Source organism: Narcine bancroftii, chromosome 13 (genome assembly GCF_036971445.1).
Source record: "Narcine bancroftii isolate sNarBan1 chromosome 13, sNarBan1.hap1, whole genome shotgun sequence".
Classification (NCBI taxonomy): Eukaryota; Metazoa; Chordata; class Chondrichthyes; order Torpediniformes; family Narcinidae; genus Narcine; species Narcine bancroftii.
The window spans coordinates 22,077,750-22,105,126 of NC_091481.1; the positions used below are offsets into that span (position 1 = coordinate 22,077,750).

The 27,377-nt window shown below is 39.0% G+C and overlaps 1 protein-coding gene across 16 annotated transcripts in view; it reads right to left on the bottom strand.

Moving 5' to 3' along the window:
* tbc1d22a (TBC1 domain family, member 22a) overlaps window positions 1-27,377 on the bottom strand; it is a 227,141-nt gene that overhangs the window by 20,558 nt on the left and 179,206 nt on the right. For 8 of the 16 annotated variants that reach the window (XM_069909526.1, XM_069909523.1, XM_069909536.1 and 5 more), the window contains one exon: window positions 14,070-14,216. The exons of 6 other annotated variants lie outside the window; for them this stretch is intronic. In XM_069909526.1, the coding sequence (XP_069765627.1) occupies window positions 14,085-14,216 (132 nt within the window). In that variant the 3' untranslated portion in view covers window positions 14,070-14,084. Of the gene's footprint in view, window positions 1-11,986; window positions 12,054-14,069; window positions 14,217-27,377 lie in introns of those variants that run through there. 2 more of the 16 variants (XM_069909528.1, XM_069909525.1) reach the window with 2 other exon arrangements.

The following is a 27,377-nucleotide window of genomic DNA, read 5'->3' on the forward strand; positions in this document are numbered from 1 at the left end:
TCTTTATTAAAAGGATATTCATAAAACTTATTCTTCAACAACAATATAAAATTAGATTCAAAACTAGGCACAACAGACGCTGGTTTCAACCAGATGTCATCAGATGCACATCAGCAGATGGTGGAGCATTTAAAAAAGTGGAGCCATTCATTTGATATCAGGGCACTCATTTTCCTGTTTTGAACACTATCATCTAGAATTTAGAAAAATAGAAATTTCACACATTCCAAATATGTTGAATTTGCTGGTTAAAGTTGTGACCCAACCATTTGCACCATTTTCCCTACAGCAGGTCCAAGCAGAAGAAACGCAGTTTATGCAATTAAAAATCTGCAATAGGTTCTGGATAAAATGAAGTCTCAGTGCTCCCCTATAATGAAGGAATGGTTCTAATTGAGAAAAATGTTACACCCAAAAGTACTGAGAGACTGGGACAAAACACATGGACAAACCTAACACAGCAAGAAATGGCAATTTTCGAGACCAGTAGAGACTTCTGTGCACTCTCTGACGTGCGACACATTTTCCAACTATAATGAATCCGAAAATTTGGATTTATTATTGTCACATTTTGAAACAGACAGCAACTTCCACCGCTCACACACAGCAAATTAGGAATGTTCTGAAGTACTTGTCATGAATTCACAGAAATGCTGCATCATAAACTATGACTGAACATCTCCACATCCCAAATTTACTTGCCCACAATTATCTATTTTTTAACCAATTAATTTTAATGAATTATTTCTCAATGTTTTAAAAAGCTTAATATTCTCTTTTGTTTCTTGTGTGCACATTCACATGCTTATTTTGAATGCATAAAACAGCTTTTACCAATTCTCTACATTTTATTTCTTTGTTTGCCATTTGAGAGAATCCTTCAGTGGTCCCATTCACCTTGCTCGATTAGATTACAATTGCCTGACAATTACTGGCATTAGGAAGGGGGCATAAAAACACACAACAGAGATCTCTAAGGCATTCGAGGACAGCTATCTAAAGCCCATTTCACACTTGCATCCCAGTAAATCGGCTGTTCAGTGTCCCATGATAGGAATGGGGGTTTGGCCTTTCACACTAGATCACTCCCAACTGGGACACTGAACGCTTTCACACTTGTAAGGGTTTATCCCCACCGTTTGGTCTGTTCTACCTTTTAATAGGAAGTGCCTGCCATGATCTAAACGGCGACATCTGCAGACGCTGGGGATTATACTAGGGGTCGAGGCTGGCAATCCCCAGCATGAGATGACTTCATCTGATGCTGGCGTTGAGCAGGTTTTGCTTTCGCACTTGCCACTTGAAAGGCTGATTTGGTGTTTGATTCCTGAGATCACTAGCAAGTGTGAAAGGGGTTTAAGATCAGCTCCAAGCAGTTATCATGCTACTGAAGAAAATACGAGGCATTCCAATTTTATCTTAACCCAAATAATCTTCAACAAGTAATATGTTAATCGGATGGATCCAGTTTCATTTGCGCACTGTTGCCCTATCTTCTCATTATTACCTGGCACCTGTATATGGGCTATCCTTGAAACAAGGTTTTTTGATAAAAGGATGCTTTAAGGATGTTAAACAAAAAAAAGACACTTCATATAAATGAATCACAAGGCAAAAGCATTAAACACAATTCTCGTTTTCTCTTTGAAGTGATGTGTCACAATTTATTTATACATTCCTGTTGGGCCTCCTGCTGGGGAACTGCCAATTAGTCCATATTTATGCTTAAAGTCAAAATTGTTTCTGACACCATCGTTCATTTTATTTTATAAACAGAACAACACAACTTCAACCAATGGACTTTTGAGTGGACAACGCTGCTTTATAGTTCCAGGGAATTACAATGAGTACTTGGGCAAATCTTAATTAACTTTTATTTCCTTTAATATATTTTCTCTGCTGATTTGTTTTTGGAAAAAAAAATCACACAAATTGGACTTTTTTTCTATTTGGAAGAACCAAGTCATTGAAGTAGCTGGTCTGAATCAAAAAAATACCATAAGGAAGCATGAATTTTAATTGGTATAAACTGGTATTATATGGTGCCTTGAGCAAACAGACTGTAGTCGAGCAAAATCAAAAGGATGAGTATATTCAAAGAAGTTTGAGCGTACCACACCGAATGAATGTCCACAGTGTGGGAAGTAATAACCAGCAATTTTGGAGTACACCATACTTCTTTGAATAGTCAGCTCAATGCAACATTTCATCCCTTCAACGATTCTATTTAACATTCCACCTGAATGAGGGATTATGAGCAATGGAGTTCCCCAAAATCGTAAAAAAAATACAAAAGCAAGGACTATTTTCCAGTTGCTGACGGAACTTGATCAAATGGTTCTCTGGCATACACAATTTTATCAATTGACCCAATCTTCCGTTTGGAAGATATCAATCCTTAACATGACACAAGAACTTGTGACCACAATAACAGCTGTCCAACGCAACACCTCACTCTTTTAAGTTAATTATTGTACAATTATCAGTCTTGAATAACAACTATCAAAATGGGAAAATATATTTTTATACTTTCAATATGGAAAAAAATGAATCCGAGTGGCCCAAACACACATCAAATACAATGTTCATTCAATAATCACTGTTGCCGAAAGACCTTTATATATTTGATGAAGAAATTCCCAATTACAGAAGTGGAGGTGTTCGAGACCCTTGCTTAAGAGTTGAAGCAAAACTAACTGAAATAAACATCAACTTTGTTTCCTTGTGCAGTAGAATGGCCAAAGTACAAAAAAAGTATTAAAAAATTAGATGCAATTTGTTAATGCTGATTTTGCACTGTTAAAAATTAATATTCGGCCATAAGTTATTCATAAGGCACCTTTAATATGGTGAAACTCCCCAAGATCCTCCAGAGGAGAGTTATATAACAAATTTTAAACACCAAGCCAAATAACATTTTATTAAGGCAGATGAAATGTCTGAGGAGGAAAGAGAATCAGGGGAAACCACAGAGGCAATTTAGCCATTAGGGCCAGGGAGGAATGGAAGCTGTAAATGAGGCGGACCAGATGGCTTCAATCACTTTGCCTTTGTGGTTCATTGCTTCCCTGGAGCCAGGGTGGCAGTGGTGGGGGGAAAGGGGAGATCCAAAACAATAGTTTACAGTCAAGAATTCACCTGGCATTCTCTCGATATTTCAAGGAGTTTCTGGAATGGAGAACAGTTTGGAAAATAAGAACAAGGCTTAGAAATGTTTGAAATAATCCAATTATATTTGTTGCTATCTGGTTAAAATAATTGTCAGCCATATAATTTTAAATTTGCATCTTCCTCTTTTAAGGATCAGTGCTGCTCGCACAAGGGCAGCAACCGAGGTTCTAAGGGGATTGGATGAGCTGATCAGTAACTGTCAAAATACCATGATTGATGGTTACAGAGTAAAGAATAACACTTCAAAGTTTACTAATGTCACCAAATTTGAAGGTGCATCAATGTTAATTCTAATCAACAGCATCACAGCTTCATTGGTAATTTCACTGCCCAGGAAAGGAGAAGGCTGCAAAAAGTAGTCAACATTCCACACTTGGACCAGAAGTGCCTGATGGTGACTTTCATCAGTGAAGTCTGTCGTCATTGAGAAATGGTTTCTGATAGATGGGACAGAGTTCACTTTTTCCGGGGTTTAACCAGGAGCCTTTATTATCAAAGTTCAGTGTTAGACAGAAGAGGTAAGTTAGTAAATAATATGTTTTGTGGATGTTAGTCTCATAAGGATCAAATGATTCCGCGAACTAACAGACAATGACTCTAAGCTTGGCTTCCGAACGAGTACGAGCATTTTCTGCATGCTGAAGGTTGACAACCAATGCTGAAATGTGTAGATGCTGTATGTTGACATTTCCTTTCACCCTGTTGATTAGCTTCTAGGGTAGGAAACGAGTTGGAAGTGAAGTGCATGACTGTGGAATGATTGATTTTTGCTGGGACACGGATTTTTCCTGAGATTAGCTGTTGTGGACCCATTGGTTAGCATTACGACTTACATACCACTGTGAACCAAGTGAAGGTTGAAATGTATTTCCATGGTCAGCAAAATCTGAGGAAGGCATTTCACTATCCCATCCAAAGGCTTGTGTGAAATTACAAGATGTCACGTTGATGTAAAGATACAAAATGCATTCAGTGAATTGTTTGCAAATGTTTTGTGAAAAGCTTTGAATGCAGAAGCAGGGAAGTTGTGCTGCACTTATTTGTTAAAGACGTAGGCAAAGTCCACGCTAGAAAGTTTTGACCAGTGCTAGTAAACAGATAGACAATACTGAGAGAATTTTTTTTTAAATCAATAAGGTGCACAGTAAATGAGCCCCTGATGGAGTTTGTCATTGAGGAGCCTGATGATGGAGGGGCAGCAGCTGTTCCTGAACCTGATGGTGTGAGTCATTTGGCACTTATTCCTCTTTCCTGATGGCAGCAGCGAGAATAGAGTATGTGCTGGATGGTGTGGGTCCTTGATGATTGCTGCTACTCTCCGATGGCAGCATTCATTGCAGATATTCTTGATGGTGGGGAGGGTTTTGCCTGTGATGTTCTCCTTTCGGAGAGCTGATGCATTTTGGAGAAGTTGATGACAAAATTTACCAGAATGGTTTCAGATACAAGAGATTTTGGCTACCGTATCATTGGAGAAGCCAGGCTTCTCTTCCTTGAATCAAGGTGGGCCTAAGATTAGGTAGCAGTGTACAAGATTATGGAAGTTTAAATAAGATAGTCAAGGAAACTTTTTTTTTATTAGATTATGGACAATTCATCACCGTCTGTAAGGAGTTTGGATGTTCTCCCCATGACCATTTGGGTTTCCTTCTGATTTCCAAAGGCATATGGGGTTAGTTGGTTAATTGGTCACATGGGTGTATTTGGGCAGTATGGAGCACAAGGTCAGCTACCATGCTGTATCTCTACAGTTTAATTAAAAAGTTGGAGGATAAGGGGACACAGATAATAAGGCTTTCATCCAGGTTCATTGGAAAAGATGTGAAGGAAACTTGAAACACAGTGTGCAGTAAAAACCCAGAAATAGGTGTATATAAGTGCAATGCAAGCAAAGACTATCGGTGATTTCAACCAGAAACTGGACAAGTAGATGAAGAAAATAAATATAGGGCAACATGGACAGAGCGGGAGAATGGGACTGGTTGGATGGTTTCACCAAGTGCCAGTATGGACTTGGAGCAAATGGCCTGTCTTTTTGCTATAAACATCTCCAACTCAAAATTAGACCATTGACATCTTTGAAATACAATGGTGTGAGCTGGGGATCAGCAATCTGCCGAGCTATCAATCCTTAATTTACAAAAAAAAGTTGACACTTCGGAAAAAGGTGCACAAAAAGAGGCAATTTGACAGGAAATGCTCAACATAATATTTTTACGCAAGCCAAATATTTAGTGAAACTGTTTTTAAACACGGTGGCATGGTTAGCTTAATGGTTCACTCAATGCCATTACAGTATCAGTGATCTGGCTCGAATCCAGAACTGTCTATAGAGTTGGAACGCTCTCTCCGTACCGGTGTGGGATTCTTCTGGATGCTCCACTTTCCTCCCACCCTTCAAAAGGTACAAGTGTTGTACATCTATTGCATGTAATTGAGTAAAACAGTCTCATGAGCTGGAAGGTCCGGTTACTGTGCTCCACGTCTAAATTGAAAAATTTAGAAGAACACCTTGACAAAATGCCTTGATCCAACCCCAATAACACAATAACTATGATTACTCCATTATAGTCTAATTGAGATTAATTTCATCACCAAACATCTACATTGTTCAGCATATCAAGGACAATTAACTGCATCAGACCATCAGAGCCTCTACTCACGCAGCATTATCAATAAGCCTTTTGAATGACTTAATATAGTTAAACAGATATAAAGAACGCTGAAATTATAGTCTTGTTAGATTGCTTACTTTAGCAGTTATTTCATGACTGAATGGATTTACCTTGGGGAGGAATTGAACTGGAGATGACTGAGTGTACATTTGCCAGAGGCAGCACAAATCACTGCCTCAGCTATTTTGGACTTGACATTCTTTTTGAGTCTTTCAAGTAACACTCTCACCATTTGAGAAGTAACGACACCAATAAATATAAAGTGGTTAAGGGATTATAATCACTCAACATCCATATAATCCCCATAAAGATAAATACAGTAAAGTATTTGAATATTTATTCTTTACATTAGTAACACATGGTGAAAAGTGATGGCATTGCTTTACTGTAGATCATGTCACAGCAATATTTGAGTATGTAAATAGATTGCATAGTTATGAAAGGTGTGCATATGTGCAATCCTGGCTAGAAAATTGAACAAATTAATGATTTAAAAGCCTGCTGATCGATAGAACCAGAATAATCGATAATTAGATAAATAATGTCATTAATACACGTACATTAGAGTTGGCAAAGACAAAGACGAGATCTTGTGAGCCAGAAGTGTTGTACAGTATTTTGATGGCTAACACCAATTTTTGACTGGCAGGTATGAGCTGGGACAAAATACAATCCTAAACTACACCTTTGCAGCTTGAGAATCTCCTGAGTGAATAGTTAAAGGGAAGTTTCATGCAATTTTCAGAGAGCAAGCGTGGGGTCAGCTGTAAATATATCACTGGGGGAATCAGAGTGGAGAGAGTGAGCAAATTTAAGTTCTTGGGAGTCACTATCTCAACAGATTTTTTTTCTGGATGCAACACACTACTTCCACGGCAGATCGCAAGGATTTCTGGTGTCATGCCAATCTCTGCAGATGTGTGGTGGAAAGTGTGCTGACTGGCTGCCTCAAAGTCTGGTATGGGGACACCAATATCCCCAAGTATAAAGTCCTGCATAAGGTAGTGGACACAGCTCAGGACATGACAGGCAAAACCATCACTGCTACCATCAGGAAAGGTATAGGTACCACAAGACTCGCACCACCAGGTTCAGGAACAGCTGCTCCCCCTCCACCACCAGAATCCTCAACGACAAACTCAATCAGGGACTCATTTAAGGAGTCTTACTTGTGCACCTTATTGATTTTTTTTCTGCTGTTTGTTTACATGTGGACATTGACCACAGTTTTTGCACTACCAATAAGTGGTCATTCTGCCTTGCCCAGAAGATAAAGAATCTCAGGGTTGCATGTGATGCAAAGCACCTAGTAAGCCACAAAAAGGATAGCCAGACTACAGTTTGCCAAGAAATATTTAAAGTAGCCTGCAGAATGCTGGAAAAAGGTCTTATTTCCAGATGAGACAAGATTAACAAACATCAGGTGCCATGGTTTGCATCTTGCAGTGTATCCTCTATTTCTGTTCATGACGTCTTCTGTGGACAGTAGTCATTGATAGGTCCACACCTGGCTTCTGAAGAGTGTTTTTAAGCTATTGGACATGCGTTTGGGCATTTTTCTTCATTATGATGAGGCTCTGCTGTGATCAGCAGTGGAGACTTCCTTGAAATGCCAGTCCCTTTGGAATTACGGAGCTGATTTTGGTCATCTTGAGGTTTGGGTGATGTCTCTTGCAATTTTGTTTTTGCTTTTCAGCCTCGTAACGGCTTCTTTGTCTTCCATTGGCACAACTCTGGTCCTCGTGGAAAAATGAAAATTACAGACTCCAAAGATAATTAAAAGCTTAGAAGCAAGCCCAGCTCTCATACCTGCACCAATGAAGGAATTAAATATACAGAGTAGTGAAGCGAAGGGTCCCAATCATTGTGGTGGCCTGAAATGAGGGGGCTGTGTATAAAAATCCAGTTATTTCTACATGGTCAAAACAAAATGTATAGAAATAACCTAGAATAAAATCGAGAATGTGCACTTTAATTACATGTGAATTGTTTGATTTCAAACTTTAAACTATGGGGCCTAGGGGCAAAAAAAAAGTGTATTTGTCCCAAACATTATGGAGGGCACTGTATTCAATTGCTCAGAAGAAAAACATTGGTTGCATTGGTAAGAAATTTAAAGAAAATCATAAACACCAGCAAATATGGCTAATGAGACTTAGCAACAGCTAAAATGGACAGAACTCTTCACGATACAGTGATTTGAAGGTGACACTGAACCTCATGAACAGCAAGTGATGCGCAGATACTAGGAGCCAAATATTGTACAGTAAAATCCCCAGAATCCAAGCAACCAGCAACCCGACCAACTGGCAAAAAAAGAGGAAATAACGAATTGGGAATGAAGTTTTTAAAAATAAATTGAAGTTAAAAATTGTAAAAAAAATAAATGTTCCCTGAAGCAACACACAACCCCTTGGTGAAGATGGGAACATTCAGCCAGCAGAGCACCCCAGTCAGGCACTGCTCACAGCAGCTGTTTGAATAAAAACTGAGCCGCCCAGGATGAAGAACCGGCCGATGACGGTTGCCACTGGGGAAACTCTCCCAAAGTATTTCCCTAGTTCTGCCCAGTAAGTCTCGCTCTTTATTAGTCTTAAGTATTTTAGGCTTTAAACTTGGGGGAGGGGGTATTAATTATGACGGTGGCACAGTACCAGTACAGCTGCAGTACCAGCCACCAGGGTTCAAATTTAAGTTTAAATTTTGTAAGTTGTGGGAATTATCTGATTAAAGTGAACTTTACATAAGGACCACAATACAGATTTTCTTTTCCAATTACATTTTGCACTGTCTTTTGTTTTTTAAACTGTGTATTCTTAATGCAGATGTTATTTCGGCTTTGTAAGATTATGTCTCGTTCAACCAGAAAATTCGCTCATCTGGCATCTGCAATCCCCATAGGTGCCGGATATGGGGTATTTTAGTGTGTACAACTTAAACCAGACTGTTAAAATGCATACATTCAGATGAGTGGTAGGAGAATCAGCAAACGGTTAAAAATTAATATACACAAGAATCTACTGGCAGAGTGAGAGCATCACTGCAGTTCTTTTAAATGAAAACATGCAGCAGCAATGAAATGAAGGTGTAGAAGCAGCCACAAGTAACAAAGGAAATCAGTGTGTAACAAAGGAATCTATGTGTAACAATGGAAATCTGTGTGTAACAATGGAAATCTGTGTGTAACAAAGGAAACCTGTGTGTAACAATGGAAACCTGTGTGTAACAAAGGATATCTACGTGTAACAAAGGAAATCTACGTGTAACAAAGGAAATCTACGCGTAACAAAGGAAATCTACGCGTAACAAAGGAAATCTACGCGTAACAAAGGAAATCTACGCGTAACAAAGGAAATCTACGCGTAACAAAGGAAATCTACGCGTAACAAAGGAAATCTACGCGTAACAAAGGAAATCTACGCGTAACAAAGGAAATCTACGCGTAACAAAGGAAATCTACGCGTAACAAAGGAAATCTACGCGTAACAAAGGAAATCTACGCGTAACAAAGGAAATCTACGCGTAACAAAGGAAATCTACGTGTAACAAAGGAAATCTACGTGTATCAAAGGAAATCTACGTGTATCAAAGGAAATCTACGTGTATCAAAGGAAATCTGTGTGTATCAAAGGAAATCTGTGTGTATCAAAGGAAATCTGTGTGTATCAAAGGAAACCTGTGTGTAACAAAGGAAATCTGTGTATATCAAAGGAAACCTGTGTATATCAAAGGAAATCTGTGTGTAACAAAGGAAATCTGTGTGTAACAAAGGAAATCTGTGTATATCAAAGGAAACCTGTGTGTAACAAAGGAAATCTGTGTGTAACAAAGGAAATCTGTGTGTAACAAAGGAAATCTGTGTATATCAAAGGAAACCTGTGTGTAACAAAGGAAATCTGTGTGTAACAAAGGAAATCTGTGTGTAACAAAGGAAATCTATGTGTATCAAAGGAAATCTATGTGTATCAAAGGAAATCTATGTGTATCAAAGGAAATCTATGTGTATCAAAGGAAATCTATGTGTAACAAAGGAAATCTATGTGTATCAAAGGAAATCTATGTGTATCAAAGGAAATCTATGTGCAACAAAGGAAATCTATGTGTAACAAAGGAAATCTATGTGTAACAAAGGAAATCTATCTGTAACAAAGGAAATCTATGTGTATCAAAAGGGTTCAGGGACTAATTTAAAATTTAAAAGCATCATGGGTGCATTTGTTGAGAAATTAGCATCATACCTTGGGTGAAAAAGTAGATGCAAATGGATTGCAAAAGAAAAATATGGTAACAATGGTGAAAGCAGACAAATCCAAAAACATACCAAACAATTTTGCAACATGATATAATTGCATCAATAACAGAGCAGAAACAAAGAACAAAATAGATGTGTGGAAAAAGAGTAGTGAGTCTTTTCAGTTCACTTTGATGTTCTCACTAGGCCTAAAACCAAAAAATTGGAAGTTGAGGCATGTTAAAATTGGCGAAGTAATTGCCACGTAGAACACTACAACAGAGTACAGGCCCTTTGACCCTCAACCCATATATTCCTTACTAAAAAATGTACTAAACCCTCCCTACCCCATAACCCTCTTTTAACTTCATCCATGTATCGAAGAGTCTCTTCAATGCCTCCTATGTTTCAGCTTCCATCACCATCTCCTGCACAGTATTTCAGGCACCCATAACTCTGTGTAAAAAAAACTTACCCTTGTCGTCTCCCCTAAACCTCCCTCCCTTAACTTTGTACATGTGTCCTCTGGTGTTTGCTGATCCTTTCCTGGGAAACAGGTGCTAGCTTTCTACCCTATCTATGCCTCTCGTAATCTTCTAGACCTCTAGCAAGTCTTTTCTCATCCTTCTACACTCTAAAGTGAAAAATCCCATCTCTGCTAACCTTACTTCATCAAACTTGCTTCCCAATCCAAGCAATATCCTGGTACATCTCCTCTGCACCTTCTCCATAGCTTCCACATCCTTCCTATAATGAGGTGACCAGAACTAAACACAATCCTCTAAGTGTGGTCTGACCAGAGATTTGTAGAGTTGTAACATGACCTCTCTATTATTGAACTCAATCCTATTAATGAATCCCAGCATCCCATAGGCTTTCTAAATTTTCCTATCAACTTGTGCGGCGACCTTGAAGGATGTATGGATTTCCACCCCAAGGTCCCTCTGTTCATCCATACTCTTAAGTAACTGAACATTAACCCTGAACTCAGCCTTCTAGTTTGTTCTTCCAAAATGCATCACTTTTTTGCCCAACTCTGTATCCTGTCTATATTGTCTTGTAATCTTTGAAAACTTTCAGCTGCATCCACAATTCCTCCAACCTTCGTGTTATCTGCAAACTTATGGATCCAGCCTTCCACCTCTTCATCCAGGGCATTTATATATATTTTTTAAAAAATCACAGAGCAGGGGTCCCAGAACAGATCCTTGGGGCACTTCACTAGTCACCGACCTCCAGGCAGAATATTTTCCTTCCACTACTACTCTCTGCTTTCTTCCCACAAGCCAATTTTTTTTAATCCACACAGCCAGGGTTCCATTGACTTTCTGACGAGTCTCTTGTGACAGGAATGCAAGGAGAAATGAGTTGGGTGGAATGAGCATAAAAGTGATGATTTATGGACTGAAAGACCTGTTTGTGTGCTTCATCTCTCTAGGACCATGAGATGCTCTTAATTTCTGAGCAGCTCCAGCATTTCCTATATTAGCTTAGTTCACTCTGTTTTCAGTGCTGCTCCCATACAAAGTCTTTACATTGACATTATTACTTTGAAATTTCAACATGTCCTTATGGATGGCAACAACACTTCATTTCAGGCTTTTAAGGTTGAATTTGAATTCATTTTCAAAAAAAATTTTTTTTGGGGAAAGACAACTGAAAGTAGGATTCCCTCATTTATGAATGTCACGCCATTATTAAAATCTTATCAATGACATGGGATAACTATCCTAAGAGGATTCTCAGTACTTTTGCAGATCAACTAATTCTGTAACAGATTTAAAACTATTTTTGTCACCAGAGTTAAAGATTTTAAAACATTAAGAGTTTGCTAACACATGATAATTCATCAAATTTAAAAAAAAGGATCAATCCTTTCAGAGAATAGGCAGGTAACAAAACCACTTGCATTGACAATCTTTGGTGTTCTTTCAATTTCTTGAGCCTGGGAAATATGATAATACAGGGAGATGTGTCTGTAGACAAAGAATACATAATTCATCAAATTACATTTTTTTTTAAATCGGAGAATTCTAAGATCACCAGTGTGTTTGTTAATGACCTGCATTCAGTTGAAAAGCTTTCTTCTGACAAAAGAGAATACATGTAGGATCTGGTGTCTCCTGTGAGGTGATTTTGTGCCAAGACAAACAATTAGAATATTTGTTAATTAAAACTCACGCCTGCTTCATGTCAAAAGAGAACTGAAGCGAATGTGAACGTTGTGGAGTGAAAGACGAAAGTCTGCAGATGCCGTGATCGTAGTAAACACACACTGATCTGGAAGAGGAACTCAGGCCCACCAAACATCTACGTTGTTCAGCATTACAACAAGGACAGTGAACTGCACCAAACCATCAGATGCTACTCAGGCAGCATCATTAACAAGTCTTTCAAATGACTTTCAAAGGAGACAAGGATGATCTGACGTTTCAGACATGAGGCCCTTCTTCAAGGAAGAAGCAAAACATGAGCAAAAATACAGGTGATGGTGATGGCTGGGAGAGTAGTCCAGATCAACAAAAAGTGTTGATTATATAAGGGGAGAGGTGAGAATTGATTCAGTCTGAGAAAGAGCTGGTGGAAGACGACGGGGGGGCAGGGGGGGAAGTGAGGGGGGGGGGGGGTAGTTTTTAAAACAAAAGCCAGAGAAGCCTATATTAACTCCATCCAGTTGGTGGTGCCCACTTAGGAGATGTTGCTCCAATCTGTGGGTGGTCTCAGTCTGGCAGTGCCCGAGACCAAGGGAATGGGATGGGAAACTGAAATGGGTGGCCACTGGGAAATCCAGGCTACTGCAGCTGAGAGTTAAGTTGCTTAACAAAGTGATCTCCCAGTCTGCATCCAGTCTCTCTGATGACACCTGTAGATTCATAAGCTTCACTTGGAAGGACTGTTTGGGGCCCCAAATGGTGGTGAGGGAGGAGGTGTTGCACAAGTGGAGCCTCTCCTGCGGTCACAGGTGTAGGTACCAAGGGGACGATTGGTGGGGAGGGAGGATTGGACAAAGGAGCACGGAGGGAGCAGTCCCTGTGGAAGACGGAGAGGGGAGGAAAGGGGAATAAATGTCTAGTGATGGATCATGTAGTAGGTGGAGGAAATGGCAGAGGATGATGTGTTGGATGAGGAGGCTGGTGGGGTGGTAGTTGAGGACAAGAGAAATCCTACCCTTGTTGCATGTGGAGGGGGCCAGGGCAATATGGAGATTGATATTGGAAAGAATGAATATTTTCACAAGCCCCAATGCATTGCAGAACCAAGGGCTAGGTATCAATAAATATGACTTTTGCAAAGAACTTGTTTCCAATAAAAACAAACATGTGTCCTTCATTTTAATGTCATCTTTGACAGAGGCAACTCTCTCATGCTAGAATCAACAGGCTCCCAAAGTCATGCCCAATAACATACAAAGGGCAGTTGCCTGTATATGTGTGTGCTTGCATGTGTTCATGTTTGCAAATTACATGCAATGTGTGTAATCTCATGGTACATTTCTGTTGTCCATGTATATTTCCCATGTGCATACATGTTCAGTCAGAGCTTATCTGCATTTAGAGTGTGTGCCAGCACATGTGTGCTCAGATTTATGTTCATGTAGCAGTGCTGAATATTTGGTTTCGTTGGTGCATCTCACCTTGGTAACTGGAATGTTATGCATTATAGAAGTATGGGCCAACTGGAGTGAAATGAAGGCAAATTTTGCCCAATGTAATTACCTACAGACAGGGGAAAAAGACTTCCTACCAATTCCAATGCTCTTGATATTCCAAAGGATTAGAGATTTTTTTTTAAAAAAGAGCATTTTGTTTGAACAGGCAACTTCAGATTTATTGTCAGACATCGCATACAATCCTGAGATTCTTTTTACTGCAGGCCAGGCAGAATTTCCAACGATTGGAAGTGCAAAAAAAAAACCGTACACAGCATCTCAGTAAAGAACTGTAAACAGATAACGAATGCAAACAAATTGACTATGCGATTATAGAGATATCTTTTTTAAAAAATCATTAAAATGCACAAGTTAGAGTCCTTAAATGAGTCGCTGATGGAGTTTGTTTTGAGGAGTCTGATGGTGGAGGGGTAGCAGCTGTTCCCGAACCTGGTGGTGCGAGTCTTGTGGCACCTCTTTCCTGCATAAACTTGCATAAATATTGATAATCAGGCAGATAATTCTATGATTTAAATGCTGCACACACTAAATCAATGTCAACCCATTAAACTACAGCACCTTTAGAATATAACGCAGAGTTAATCATGGCAATAAAGAAATAGCCCTGTCCTAAAAATAATAAGAGGAATGAGCTGCTTTTTCACAGCAAACATCTTCTTTAACAGATGTAAAGAATTCCAGTAAAATGCATTTGAGATACTAGATTTCACTTTGTAAAATATGGAATTATTTAAACACTAGAAACAGATGGCTTCAATTCTGAGTTTTTAAATTCAATGAGAGCCAACAAGGTTAACACAGTAGTCAGTGCAACGCTGGTACAGCACTAGTGATCGGGACTGAGGTTCGAGTCCCATGCTTTTCCTAAGGAGTTTGTATGTTCCCCCTTTCTCTGTGTGGGTTTTCCCTGGGGGCTCTGTTTCCTCCCATTGCTCAAAACGTACCAGGGGTTGTAGGTCAATTGGGTGGCATGGGCTCATGGGCCTAAAGGGCTTATTAGTGGGCTGTATGTCCAAATTTTTTTAAATTATATTTTTTTTTAATGAGTTAAGTTGTAAGAGAAACATTACATTATGAAATTGCATAAATATTGTTATTATAAAAATAATTTAAGGTGCAGGGAAGAAAATAATTCTCAAGTTGGGGCCAATAAAAATGAGGTAAAAGTGACAGATTTGATTTCAGCCATAAATAAGCATCAAAACCTTAAGACAATGAAATTCTTGATGTTAAACACATCCACAAACAAACAAGTTAGGACACTGTCAAACTACATTTATACATATGAAGATTTTATGCAAACCATGGAGTAAACAATCTGCTTAAGGGGCACAAAGCCAAAATACAGCACTTACACATCTGAAAGCAGCAGCTCAAAAATAAGGCTACCATTTGTTAGAATGCCTAACAAGAAAGGAAAAAGCCAGAAACTGAATTAATTAACTATGACTGAGCAAGTGAATAACTCAAGTAGTCTGCACCGCAGTTTTTTTTCTCCCCTAGTTAGAATGGATGCAATTTTTTTTATTTCTATTTTTAACTTGAACATTGCAACTCACATTTGGAGCTCGATCACAGAATATGGAACACCGCTCAATACTCAGATGAAATAACCAATAAGCAAAAGGTCATTCAGCATACAGTGTACACCTGTCACATTTTAACGCAGATTCTTGTTTTATCCTAAATGGACCAGAAATCAATTTTCCCACAAGCTTATCAAACCCAATCATGCTCTGGCATTCTGCACTCACTAGATTGTTTTCATCGATGTTCCTTCGACATTTCTAAATGTCACTAGGTTCTTCACTGTCCCAATAATTTGAACTGTAGATGTAATAAGTTTCTTGATTTCCAAAATAAAAGCAGAAAATTATGGAAATAGTCCGCAAGGCAGCATCCATGAGGAAAGAAACAAGATTAACATTTCAGATCAATGACCTTTCATCAGACCTCATTGACTTATTAATCTCCCTCAAAATTACTCAAATTTCAGAGCTTTGGGATTAGGTTCACTCCACTTTTCCAACCTCAGTTCATCTGTCAGTAGTTTTTTTCCCCACATTTTTGCCTTAACAATCCCATTATTAGTTTGAAAATCTTGTCAAGTGCCAAAAGGAAACTGTCACAAAAGTTTGAAGGATGAGGGATAGCTGGACAGCTCACTCATCCTTATGTCAACATCCCCAAGTGGTCAACAAGCAACGATGGAAGAAAAGCATTATGACACTGATAATATTGGGATTTATTTTTAAAAAATAAATAAATAAATAGAATTCGCTTGACTAGCTTTATACCAGAGAAACCGGTAGATAATTCTCTTTCTCGTTAGTCTGAAATTTCACAACAGGTGGACTTCTTGGTAATAAAAGACACACTCTCAACAACTTGCTGACTTTATCTGACTTTTCAAACAGATAACAAATGGCAAGGCACCTGAATTAATGTACATAATTTTAAATTAAGCATATCATAGCTAAGGTTTAACTGTAAACTTACATTCTCTTTTGGCCAATATATAAGTTTCAGTACTGTTTTTTTTCCAAGAATTTCAAACCATCATCTTTAAATACCTCCAGACGAGGATGACACCAACCATCTTGTCTGTGCACTGTATAGTGCTTTTAAAAACTGAAACAATTGTACAGAAAGAAACCCAGTGAAGATGATCAAAATAAAAGGAATTTCAGGGATAGTTAAAAGGGGGAAAGGAATGTGGAGGGTACAGAGAATAAAAATGAGAGGAAAATCCAGACTGTTGAAATTCCATGGTCAAGTCAACCACTAAAATGCAGTAAAAGTTAAGGAGATTAGAGACCAGAGGACAGACATTTATGGGTAACATAAACTATGTCCAGTTTCCATGTTTTGTTTATTGAATTCAGGCACTGCAAAATTCAAGCTGCGTTTTTAATGTTGTGTACAAAATCATTTTCCTTTCTGCATCACACGGATTCTTCATTTACCATTTAGGGTGCATTTCAGAAACAAGTACACCGGTAGAATAAGCTTTACCACATCAAGATGTTGCAAACAATCTATGTACACAGTGCGCTACACTGGGAGCCTGGCACACACCCTTCCCTCCTTTGTGCCAGGTAAATTAGCTGGGGACTCTGTCCTCGAACAGCAATGAAACATTTAAGGAGATCACACCGTTGCATGGTTCAACATGAAGCGAGCCAGCACCTCAATATGCAATGCCTACCTGAGAGGAACAATCATTTAGCTTTAGCACTTCACACACAAATGAAAGCAGCAATTCAAAAACAAGAGAATCAATTAGAACATCGAACAGTAAAACACACAGGAACAAGTCATTTGGCCCATAATGTCTGCACCACGATAACAAATTAAATTAGTTCCATTCTGCTGACACATGATCCATATCCAAACAATTTTTTGCGGGGAATGGAAGAGGGTCTAATATTTGCAATATACAAGGTAATAATATTTGAGGATATTATTTGTCGTCATTTTATTTTACAACTATACAAGTTCTAACCTCAAGAAAAGGGTTTGGCTTTTAAAATTTCCCCACAGGCAGTTATTATTTAAAGGGTGAAAAGGTGATGTGGTGGGTTCCCAGCACAAAAGCAGGCTAAATTTAAAACTTTTGACAGTTTTTGAAAAGTTTGGATTCTCAGGTTGTCCAGATTTCTGGAATCTAGATTTTGACATCTACTATATTATTATGTGACAATAAGAAGCTTGAACCATGAGGTCCAGTTTTAATTACAATACATCATAAGAATATTTGTATTTTACACAAATTTAATGGGATGCAATTTTATAACAGTAGCAAGTGGAGACTGAACATGCGGCTAAGGGCCATCTGTGATGTTGCATAAAAAACCAGGTACACGGGACAAAGACGCCAGCTCTTTCACAGAGCCAGCAATGCATGACACTTTGGCTGGCTGCCTCCTCTCTTGGATGTCATTGCGATTCGAAAATTTATTAAATGCTTATTTCTCGTTTTGAAGAAGTAAGTGTTTTGGTAATTGAAAATAAATATTGCACCCAACTCTTCAAATCTGAAGTTTCACGAAAAATAAAGCCGATTTGTGGCTGAAAGTTCTATCTGGGTTGCCGCAGTGGTGCAGCAATGAGTGCTGCTGCAAAGCTCAGATACTCAGGGTTCAATCCAAACTTTGGGTGGCTTGCCTTTCCAAAAGCAAGGTCAAAAATGCACAAAATATAAACATTGCCTTTTTTCAATTTTTTTTTGCATCTGCATCTGGTGGTGGTCCTGAGTAGCACTGGGCATGCCATTGACCAGTTCCAATCAGTAAATTTGATGTAGATTGGAGCAGTTTCCCTACAAAAGGGAATACCATCTCCCGAAATTAAATTTGTGAAAAATAAGTTGATTGCCAAGAACATCAAAGAATGATGGTATTTCAGTACTATTTCCTCATCTCTTTAGACTCCTCATCATCAGGACCAGTTTTAATGAATGTGTATTACGAAGAATCAAAATTTAATTTGCAGAAATCAGCATTGTCAATCAAGAATGAACTGGCCATAAAAGCTTTATTCATATTCTTACTATTCCCACGCAGGTTAGATGCATGACGGGCACAGCCAACATTTATCAATCATTTCTCATTACCCTTGAACTGCACCCTGATCGCTCATCTCAGGGTATCTAACCATATTGCTCTGTCTGGAATGATATACTGATGAGACTGGGTAAGGATAGATATCCTGCCCCAAGGGAAATTAGTGAATCAAATGAGTTTTTATGACAATCTGGTATCTACATGATCACCATCACTGATAGAAGCATTTATTTCAGATTTTTAATTAACTGAATTTAGATTGCCCATCAGAGGGATTTGAACTTGTGTCTACAGATCATTAGTTTGTATTTCTGTATTGCAAATCCAGTAATTTAACTACCCGCATAGTGTTCCATAAATTAACATAACTAATTTATCTGCATCGAGTTACCAAAAATGTCATGAAAATAATCGGAAAGAAAACAAATTTAGCCTCAACATTTATCAACTTACAAAATCTTAAATCAATAAACATTGTATAGATCTGAAAAGTTTTAAGTACAGGTCTATTTCGACAAGAAATTGATCAGGTCACGGAAAAGAGCATTGAATGAAATTTTGGTTACGTCCATTGAAAAGTCAAAAAAAATAATGAAAATATTTTTGTGAAGTCACATTTTCAAGCAAAAATTATTTTAGTTATCCCAAAAAATTAAGACTGAATGATCAACTATAAATATTTAAGTTGCTTTCTAAGATTAAAAACTGATTGAAAGAGTAACTAACAAATAACTTTACTTCACCAATTCATAAAAGACAGGCATAATTTTAACTTCAAGCTGAAGACATGACAAAAAATGTAAACAATAACCTATTACCATGAAGTATCCTCGACCTGAGATATGAACTCTTACATTTTGCAGAGATGCTGCCTTCCCCACTGAATTTCCTGTATCATTTCAAATTCTTTTGTCAAAAACATTATTGTCATTTCAGAACATATTAGCTAAACATCTGCTGACGAAGTAGCCAAAAGAAAGAGGAACATGCAGAGATAGCTCTAAAGCTGAATAACAACCAGGTACTTGAAGGGTCAATAGACAAACACATTAAAGATACTGGAATCTTGAGCAAAAGAAGAACTACTGGAAGAACTAATTAGGTCAGATAACATCTGCAAGTCGAAAAGGACAGTCAACATTTTGGGCTGGGACTCTTCACTTAGACTAAAAGGAGAAGGAGTGATATTGTGTCTATAAAGGAGGAAAGAACGTGGTAGAAAACAAAGTGATCGGGTATTGGCCAGAAGGTGTGAAAAGTGAGTAAGTAGAGGTAGGTTGAAGAAAAATGAGAAAGGAAAATGGAAAAAAGTCCACGTAGGTGTTGTAAGTGAGGAAACAGATTTGGTGGGTCTCAACGGCAAGGACTCGAGACACAGTTTTGGTAGTAAAGGATTTTATTTGCAGAAGACAAACATGAGAAAATGGCAACCGAGGCAACAAACATGCACAATTTACAGCAGCTTTGGGAAAATCGCATTTGTAATAAAACAACGCGGATAATAACGAATGTGGGAAAATGTCGAGACGGCAATAAAAGAACGTGCACAGTTGTTTATTGCAAGGGTGGAAAAAGTAAAGCAGCAATAGTGAACGTGGGAAAAAAAAAATCGCATGGGAACAAGTACACAAGCACATACAATGAACTGGGTACAAATAATAATCAAGGAAATATCAATATGCTGCCCCATCACCCCTTGACTTAATGGAGGCATGGTTCCATGCAACCAGAGTCACTAATTAAATGCTCCCAACCCTTTTAAACAGTACACATCTTACCAACAATTTCTCTACAGTTTTAGGCCTGGAGTGAAGCAGGCTGGTCCCAAGCTGGCAAAGAGGGAGAACAAAGCACACGTGGCACCTTTTATAGTGCTGGAGGCATCCAGCCCAGGTCATGAGGAAGAGACCAATGGGTCAGTGGCAGCAAGGTTAATCCAATTACAACAGCCAATGGCCCAAGAGCAAGTGCAGGCAGGCTGGAGAGTCTACCCTAATTTACTGGGGGCCAAAGGTTTGGTGCCAGCAAGGTTAAGTTGATTACAAAGGCCAATGGCCCAAGGCCAAGTACAAAGAGATTTAAATTGGCCAACAGCAAGGTGTGCACTTATGGGTGGGACAGGGCCAAACTTTGATTGGCAGGTGGTGTGCCCTCCGATATGGTGGGGGTATTGCTGTCATGTGACAGCCACGACTCTTCCCAATACAGAGATACAATGGAATCAGATGGGAGTGGCAGTTCTCTAAAACTGCAAAAATCAATGTTCATGCCATTAGGTTTAAGGTTTTCAGGAGGAATATGATGATCTTCATTTACATTTAGCTTCACCCTGACAATGGATAAGGCAGAGGACAGGCACAACATTGCAGGAAACTAATCTGCAAACTCCAAGACCTGGGCCTCAATACTGCACTGTGCAATTAGATCCTGAATTTCCTCATCTCCAGATCCCTGGAGACTGCAGGTTGGCAAGAACATCTCTTCCGGAACACCACAGAGATGCATACTTAGCCCCCCTACCCAATTCACTGAATAGCAATGACTGTGCGGCTCAGTCCATCGTCAACACCATTTACAAATTTGCTGACGATCCCACAGCAATGGGCTGGAAAAAGGTGTGATGAGTCATCATACAGGAGGGAGATTGAAAACTTGATTCAATGATGTACTAATAATGACACCAAATCTAAGGAGCTGATTTTAGGCTTTTGGAAGGGAAAACCAGAGGTGTACGACTCAGTGATCACTGGAGGATCCGAGATGGAGGGGGTGAGCAAATTTAAAATCCCGAAGAGTCATCATCTCAGAGGATCTTTCCTGGACCCACCATACTAATATCAATGATGACAAACTATCTCAGCACATCTACTTTCTCAAGAGTTTGCAGAGGTACAGTACGACTTTGGAAACCTTGGCAAACTTCTACAAATGTGTAATGGAAAGTGTACTGACCTACTGCATCACGGCCTGGTACAGGGGGCAACTATATTGCTGATCAGAAAGCCCTGCAAAAGGTAGCAGGGCTACCAAATTGTCACAGAAATCACAAGTTGGAAATGACGAGCCAATATCATTTTCAGTGCTGGCAAAACCTTCATCAAGGGCATGATCACCGTCTACACTATTCCCAAACCAAAGCATTGCCAATGAGAAGTTGGCCAGCCATAGCAACTGAAGTGGATGAACAAATTTCCCAGGTAAGTTAATTAAAAACAAATTAGAAGACTTTCAATTTCATGAAGAAATATCAACACTAATGCACAGAAGGTCAATTGAAGGAAAAAAAGTAGGAGATGCCATTTTTCCAAGGTGAAATACAAAATTCTCTTTCCATCAATCTAACTTCATAAAATGCAAAAAAAAAAATCACAGCATAAAGTTAAGAATTTTGAGAATAATTCTTATTTTTGGGACACTGTCGCCATTCCTCAAATAGGATCCAGAAATTAATTATATTGCAATATTAACATACAACTCCTCTTTAATGAACTATAAAGAGCAATGCAGCGAATTCATTTTATAAGTCTTCCACAAGAGAGCTGCACCTCATTTCTCTCCATTCAAAAAACAGAAAAAGGAAACTATTTCTAATTTTACCTGCTCATATCAATTATGTTAGCTTTGACATGTTTCAAATTCCACTCTTCAGCTCCAGACAAACAGTTGGTCAGATATTTCTTGGTAATTTGGGAGAAAAATTGAACAATTATTTATTAAAAATAGTCCTTCCCATCGAGACTTCATGTTAATGAGTTAGGTAGAGCAATGACTTGACATCGATGAGTGTATTGCAATAAGGGCAAATCCATGCAATCCCAATGTCTCCATTCATCAATCTACCCTTTGGAACAGGTTTCACATTTTGGGGCAATACAATCCAATTATGTATAACACCAATAAATTTGCTTCTCAGATTTTTTAAATACTATTAACAGGATACTGCTTCATGCCATACATTCCAGGTAAGTAGATTTGTTTTGTGCAGACATCAGCAGATTTACTCTGTTATAGCTAGTGGTTCTGTTATTAATTATATCCCGCAAAGCTGTTTTAATCTTAAGACACAGAACCGCAAATGGTGAGAACTAAAACATTAAAAATCTTAACACCACAGATGGATATTCAAATTTTAACCCTTGAAGAATCATTACACATAGAATAGCTGAAATATCTGGTTTGTCAGGTGGCATAGCTAATCAAGTATTTGCTGTTGGTTTTGTTTACCAGACCACATTTGAATCTTAAAAACCGTCACCCCAAAACCAAGATTCATCTTAAATGCTAAGTATAAATCAGAGCCATCGGCTCCAAATCGGCTTGAAAGGACCGGTTAATGGTGCCGATGGTGGTTTATATTAAAATATGCTAATATGCTAATAAAATTTACACCTTTATATGGCAATTTGCTTTTAAAATAGTGGGATAGCATCACTCCAAGTGCCAGACTTGAGCACTTATACGGTACATTTCGTATCTCTTACAGCGAGTTTAGCTCAAAACCTACACTGTAAGTGGAAATTCTGAGGTCGTTTTATATACAATTTGTCTTATACGCTGACATGTATGGTATTCTTTTAATTTTCAATTTTTGATGTAACAGAATCACGACATACCTATCTTTCTGCATCTATCATTTTTAACAGCATCACAGATTAGTGCTATCATTTGTTTACAATAATTATCATTTATTCTTTTAAAACAAGATCAAAAGGCTTGTATCTGAAATATTGACAAAGCATTTGAAGTAAATAAGTAGTTTACTTCCAATGAAGAAAACTTTTTGACTCATCAGATTTCTTATTAATAATCAACCTCCTGCAACTTTGTTCACAAACTTTGGAATAGGCCTCGATAACGTTTCCACCTCCTTTACTCATAAATAGAATTAAATGAGCTATGGTTTATGAAGGCTTTAATTGGTTAACATTTGAACAAGGAGGTGGAATTATTTTTTCTAATATTTCCATTCAACTCAAATAAATCAAATGTACAGCTCAGTGAGTTGAGCGGCATCTGTGGAGGGAAAGGAATTTTTGACATTTCAAGTTGAGACCCACTATCAAAGCAGAGGATGGAGAGGAAAGAGGGAGGCGGGGTATGGAGAGAAATGTGAAATAGGGGTTTGAAGGTGATAGATGGGCTGAGAAGGGGGTGATGATGGCAGAAGGAGCCAAGTGGGGGAGTTGTGGACTTCAGAAACAGATGCCCATTGCCTGTGCATTCTTCAGCCTCAGAGAATCCCCCAAACCACCCCCCCCCCTGTGATAGTACAGATCTATCACCAATGTACATAGTGTATATAGTTACTGTATCTAGACTGTGCTTACAGCGATTGGCTGAGAGCTAAGCCACACCTATTGTTTGGGCCTTAAAGGGTTGTGTCCCTAGCCAGGTCGGATCATTCCGGACTGGTTGGCCACCTGTGAAGAGCTCCGGTCTTTTGCTAATAAAAGCCTTGGTTTGGATCAACAAGTCTTTGGTTCTTTCGACGAGCTCTACACCCCCACAAACAATGGCTCTCCGCTCTATTTACCATCCCGTGGATCATTTCCTCAGCTTCTCTTTCCCAAAAAGGGTTGTCTCCCCATTTCCTGGTGCCGTGCACCAGTCCTCCACTTCCCTGGAGTCTCTCAGCCAAACATATGGTAGGTGCCATCACCTTGAGTCAGACCCGGTGGTTGTGAGATTTAAAAATAAACCACTGTTGGCTCCTTTAACAGGCCGCTTAAAGCCTGTACAGAGCTGTTGGCAGGGCATTTGGACCCCGGGGGAGCGCTGAGACCACACTTCGTGGGTCCGCACCAGCGCTATTGTTACAGCAGCTCTGCCATTTTTTTTCCAACCTAACGTTCGTCATATTGGGTTGCAGACGAACCAGACATATTGGTGCCACAAGTCTTGACTCTAAAACAAATCTCCATCTTTTGATATTTTTTCTGCTAATGACTTTGTACTTTGTGCCACTTCGTTCTTTGGCTTGGCTTCGCGGATGAAGATTTATGGAGGGGTAAATGTCCACGTCAGCTGCAGGCTCGTTGGTGACTGACAAGTCCGTTGCGGGACAGGCAGACACGGTTGCAGGGGAAAATTGGTGGGTTGGGGTTGGGTGTTGGGTTTTTCCTCCTTTGCCTTTTGTCAGTGAGGTGGGCTCTGCGGTCTTCTTCAAAGGAGGTTGCTGCCCGCCGAACTGTGAGGCACCAAGATGCACGGTTTGAGGCGAGATCAGCCCACTGGCGGTGGTCAATGTGGCAGGCACCAAGAGATTTCTTTAGGCAGTCCTTGTACCTCTTCTTTGGTGCACCTCTGTCACGGTGGCCAGTGGAGAGCTCGCCATATAACACGATCTTGGGAAGGCGATGGTCCTCCATTCTGGAGACGTGACCCACCCAGCGCAGCTGGATCTTCTGCAGCACCACTTACAGCTTTAACAAAAATATATTTACTTTAACTTATACCCCAAATACATCAAATGAAGCAGAAAAGTTTCCTATTGGGGGAAAGAAGAAATGGTTAAAGACAAAACATTATACAGTCTCATTCCAAATATTAGCTGGGATGTTTTGAATGCTGGGCGGCCTGCAGAGATGATCAAGCAGCTCAATTGGACACTGAGTGATCTATTCCTACTTTATAGGAATTGTACAGATTTTAAACTCCGAAGTTCTTTCCACACTCCTCAAATGATTACTGTTTATTTTGTCAGCATTTCAAAGGCAAGCCAAAAAAAAAAATCATTGGAAATCCAGTGGGCAAACTATAATCTCATCGAGTCCTTTAGCAGTATCGATTTTTCACTATTTTGGAAAAATAAGATATTTGAGATAGTCTTGTTGTTTGTTGTTTCATAGAACACTTGCAGAAAATGTCCAGTCAGTACACAAGAATGACCAGAAGCTTCCTGTTGGAGGTCACATTATTTCTCCATTGCAGTTTAATTAAGGTCTTGACTTGTTCATATTCTTCCAACAAAGCTTAATTTAAGCTTGAGAAACAGCAACTCTTCTTGCAATCCGGCATGATAAAGACTTCATAAATCAACAATAAATTCAACAATTTTGAAAATGAATCCCTGGAATGGATGATTTCTAGCATATTCTTGTTGGCCCCATTTCCAGGAATTTCAGATATCTTGTCTATTCCCATTAACCCTTCCACAGACAGGCATGTAGCTTAATCATCATCCTTCAATCAGTTGTCCTCTTATGCGAATCCATCACTGGTCTTCCCTTTTGTTCTCTCTATTCTTCTTCAATTTGCTTTCCCCGAAATATTTTTCCATTCCTGATGAATCATCATCAACTTGAAATAGTATATCTATCACACTCTACAGATGTTGACTGACCTGCTGCATATTTATACATTTCCTGCTTTCCCCCCCAACCCAAATAAATTACTGCTTTACCAGATTAATAGCAAGCATTATTCATTTCCCTTCAAACCTAAAACATTTACCCATTTTCAAAACACATATTGACCTCTCGTAAACTGTCTTTGTACCTCTTTGGAATAAAGAGACAATGAGAGAAAGGTCAATTGCAAAAAATTGAGTGAAAAAGGAATTCTCCCTGACTTGTAGCGAATTAGGCAAGTTCTATTTTCCAGGAGCCAATGTCACACCATGATAATATTTATCTCTTTCCATGCCATGTAATAAAGAAACAAATTCTAAAATCTAAACTTAATGGTCGTCACTAGTTACATTTTGTGCAGCCCAACTCCTCCAAAAATACTGGTGGCCTCTCATAAACAGGAGGCTGAGGCAGTGAAGATGCGACTACCCCTTAAGGAACCAGAATAGGTTACCATGGTAGATTTAGTTCTCATAAGGACATTACGGAGCCTGATAAGATTTTACAGTTTCACTACCACCACTATCGTCATTGTAAATTATCCAACTAATTTAATTAAAATTCCCAAATTACAGTCATATTTTAAACTAATACCCCTGGGTCATGATTCCAGGCTGCTGAATTATTCCTCCAAGAACATTGGGAATGGAGAAATGTAGGTGAATAATATTCCCTTTGAGGTAATTACATTTTATATGTATACACATGGGAATAAAACCAGCTTAAGCAGAAATGAGTTGTCAGCACACTGAACATTCCCTCGAGTAGTTCTAAACCACAACTTCTAAACAAGATTCCGCCACAACTTGCTGGGATGTGTGAACAGTTCGTGCTGGATTGCCAGCAGTTGCCTGCATGGATGGGAAGTCCTAAATTTAGTACCTGACTCCTGAAATAATCGCTCAACAATGTTCTAAATTGAATGAACTTTCGGAAATTCCTCAGTGGTTACAATGAATCCAACTTGGACCTAAAGTAGCTTCAGCAAGCAGATTCCTCATTGTAACCACTGAGCAATTTCCGAAAGTTCATTCAATTTAGAACATTGTTGAGCGATTATTTCAGGAGTCAGGTTCTAAATTTAGGACTTCCCAGTTTTTTTCTAGAGGCTGCTAGTTTAAGCTTATTCTGCAGAGGCACTACTTGTCTCTCAGTTTCTGCTCCTTTCTTCAAAACATTGAGCTCTTTACCTACTGATTTCAGCATGAATGAATCTTCACCATGCTTGAGGACATCTCTGATGGTGGATGGCAGGGATCCCCGAGAAGGGGTGCTCTTAAGCACATGGTAGAGGACAAGTTGCTGGATACAAGGGCTTATGAGGCAATAGAACCAATGGGATTGCTCTGCAATGAGCAGATGTGGATACAAGAGGCTGAATATTTGGATTATACACGTGATAACTATAATATAGCATGTATTATGAACAATCGTACAGTTAAAATGTTTGTTCAGCTGACAGGTCAGTAAATGATAATGAAAATATCCTACCACAAAGAATAAGAGATCTACAAAATCAGAGAGGAAAACTATTGCTTAAAAACTGCCTGCCAAGTTGCACCTATTATTTTCTTCCTCACGGTTTGTAAGGAGTGAAAGCAGCATATGAAATTGGTGAAGGAGTGCAATTAGTCTGAAATTGAATAACATGCAGGCTCTTCAATTTCTCCTAGATACAAACAATACTTTACCGCAATGAACAAATTGATGCCCCTG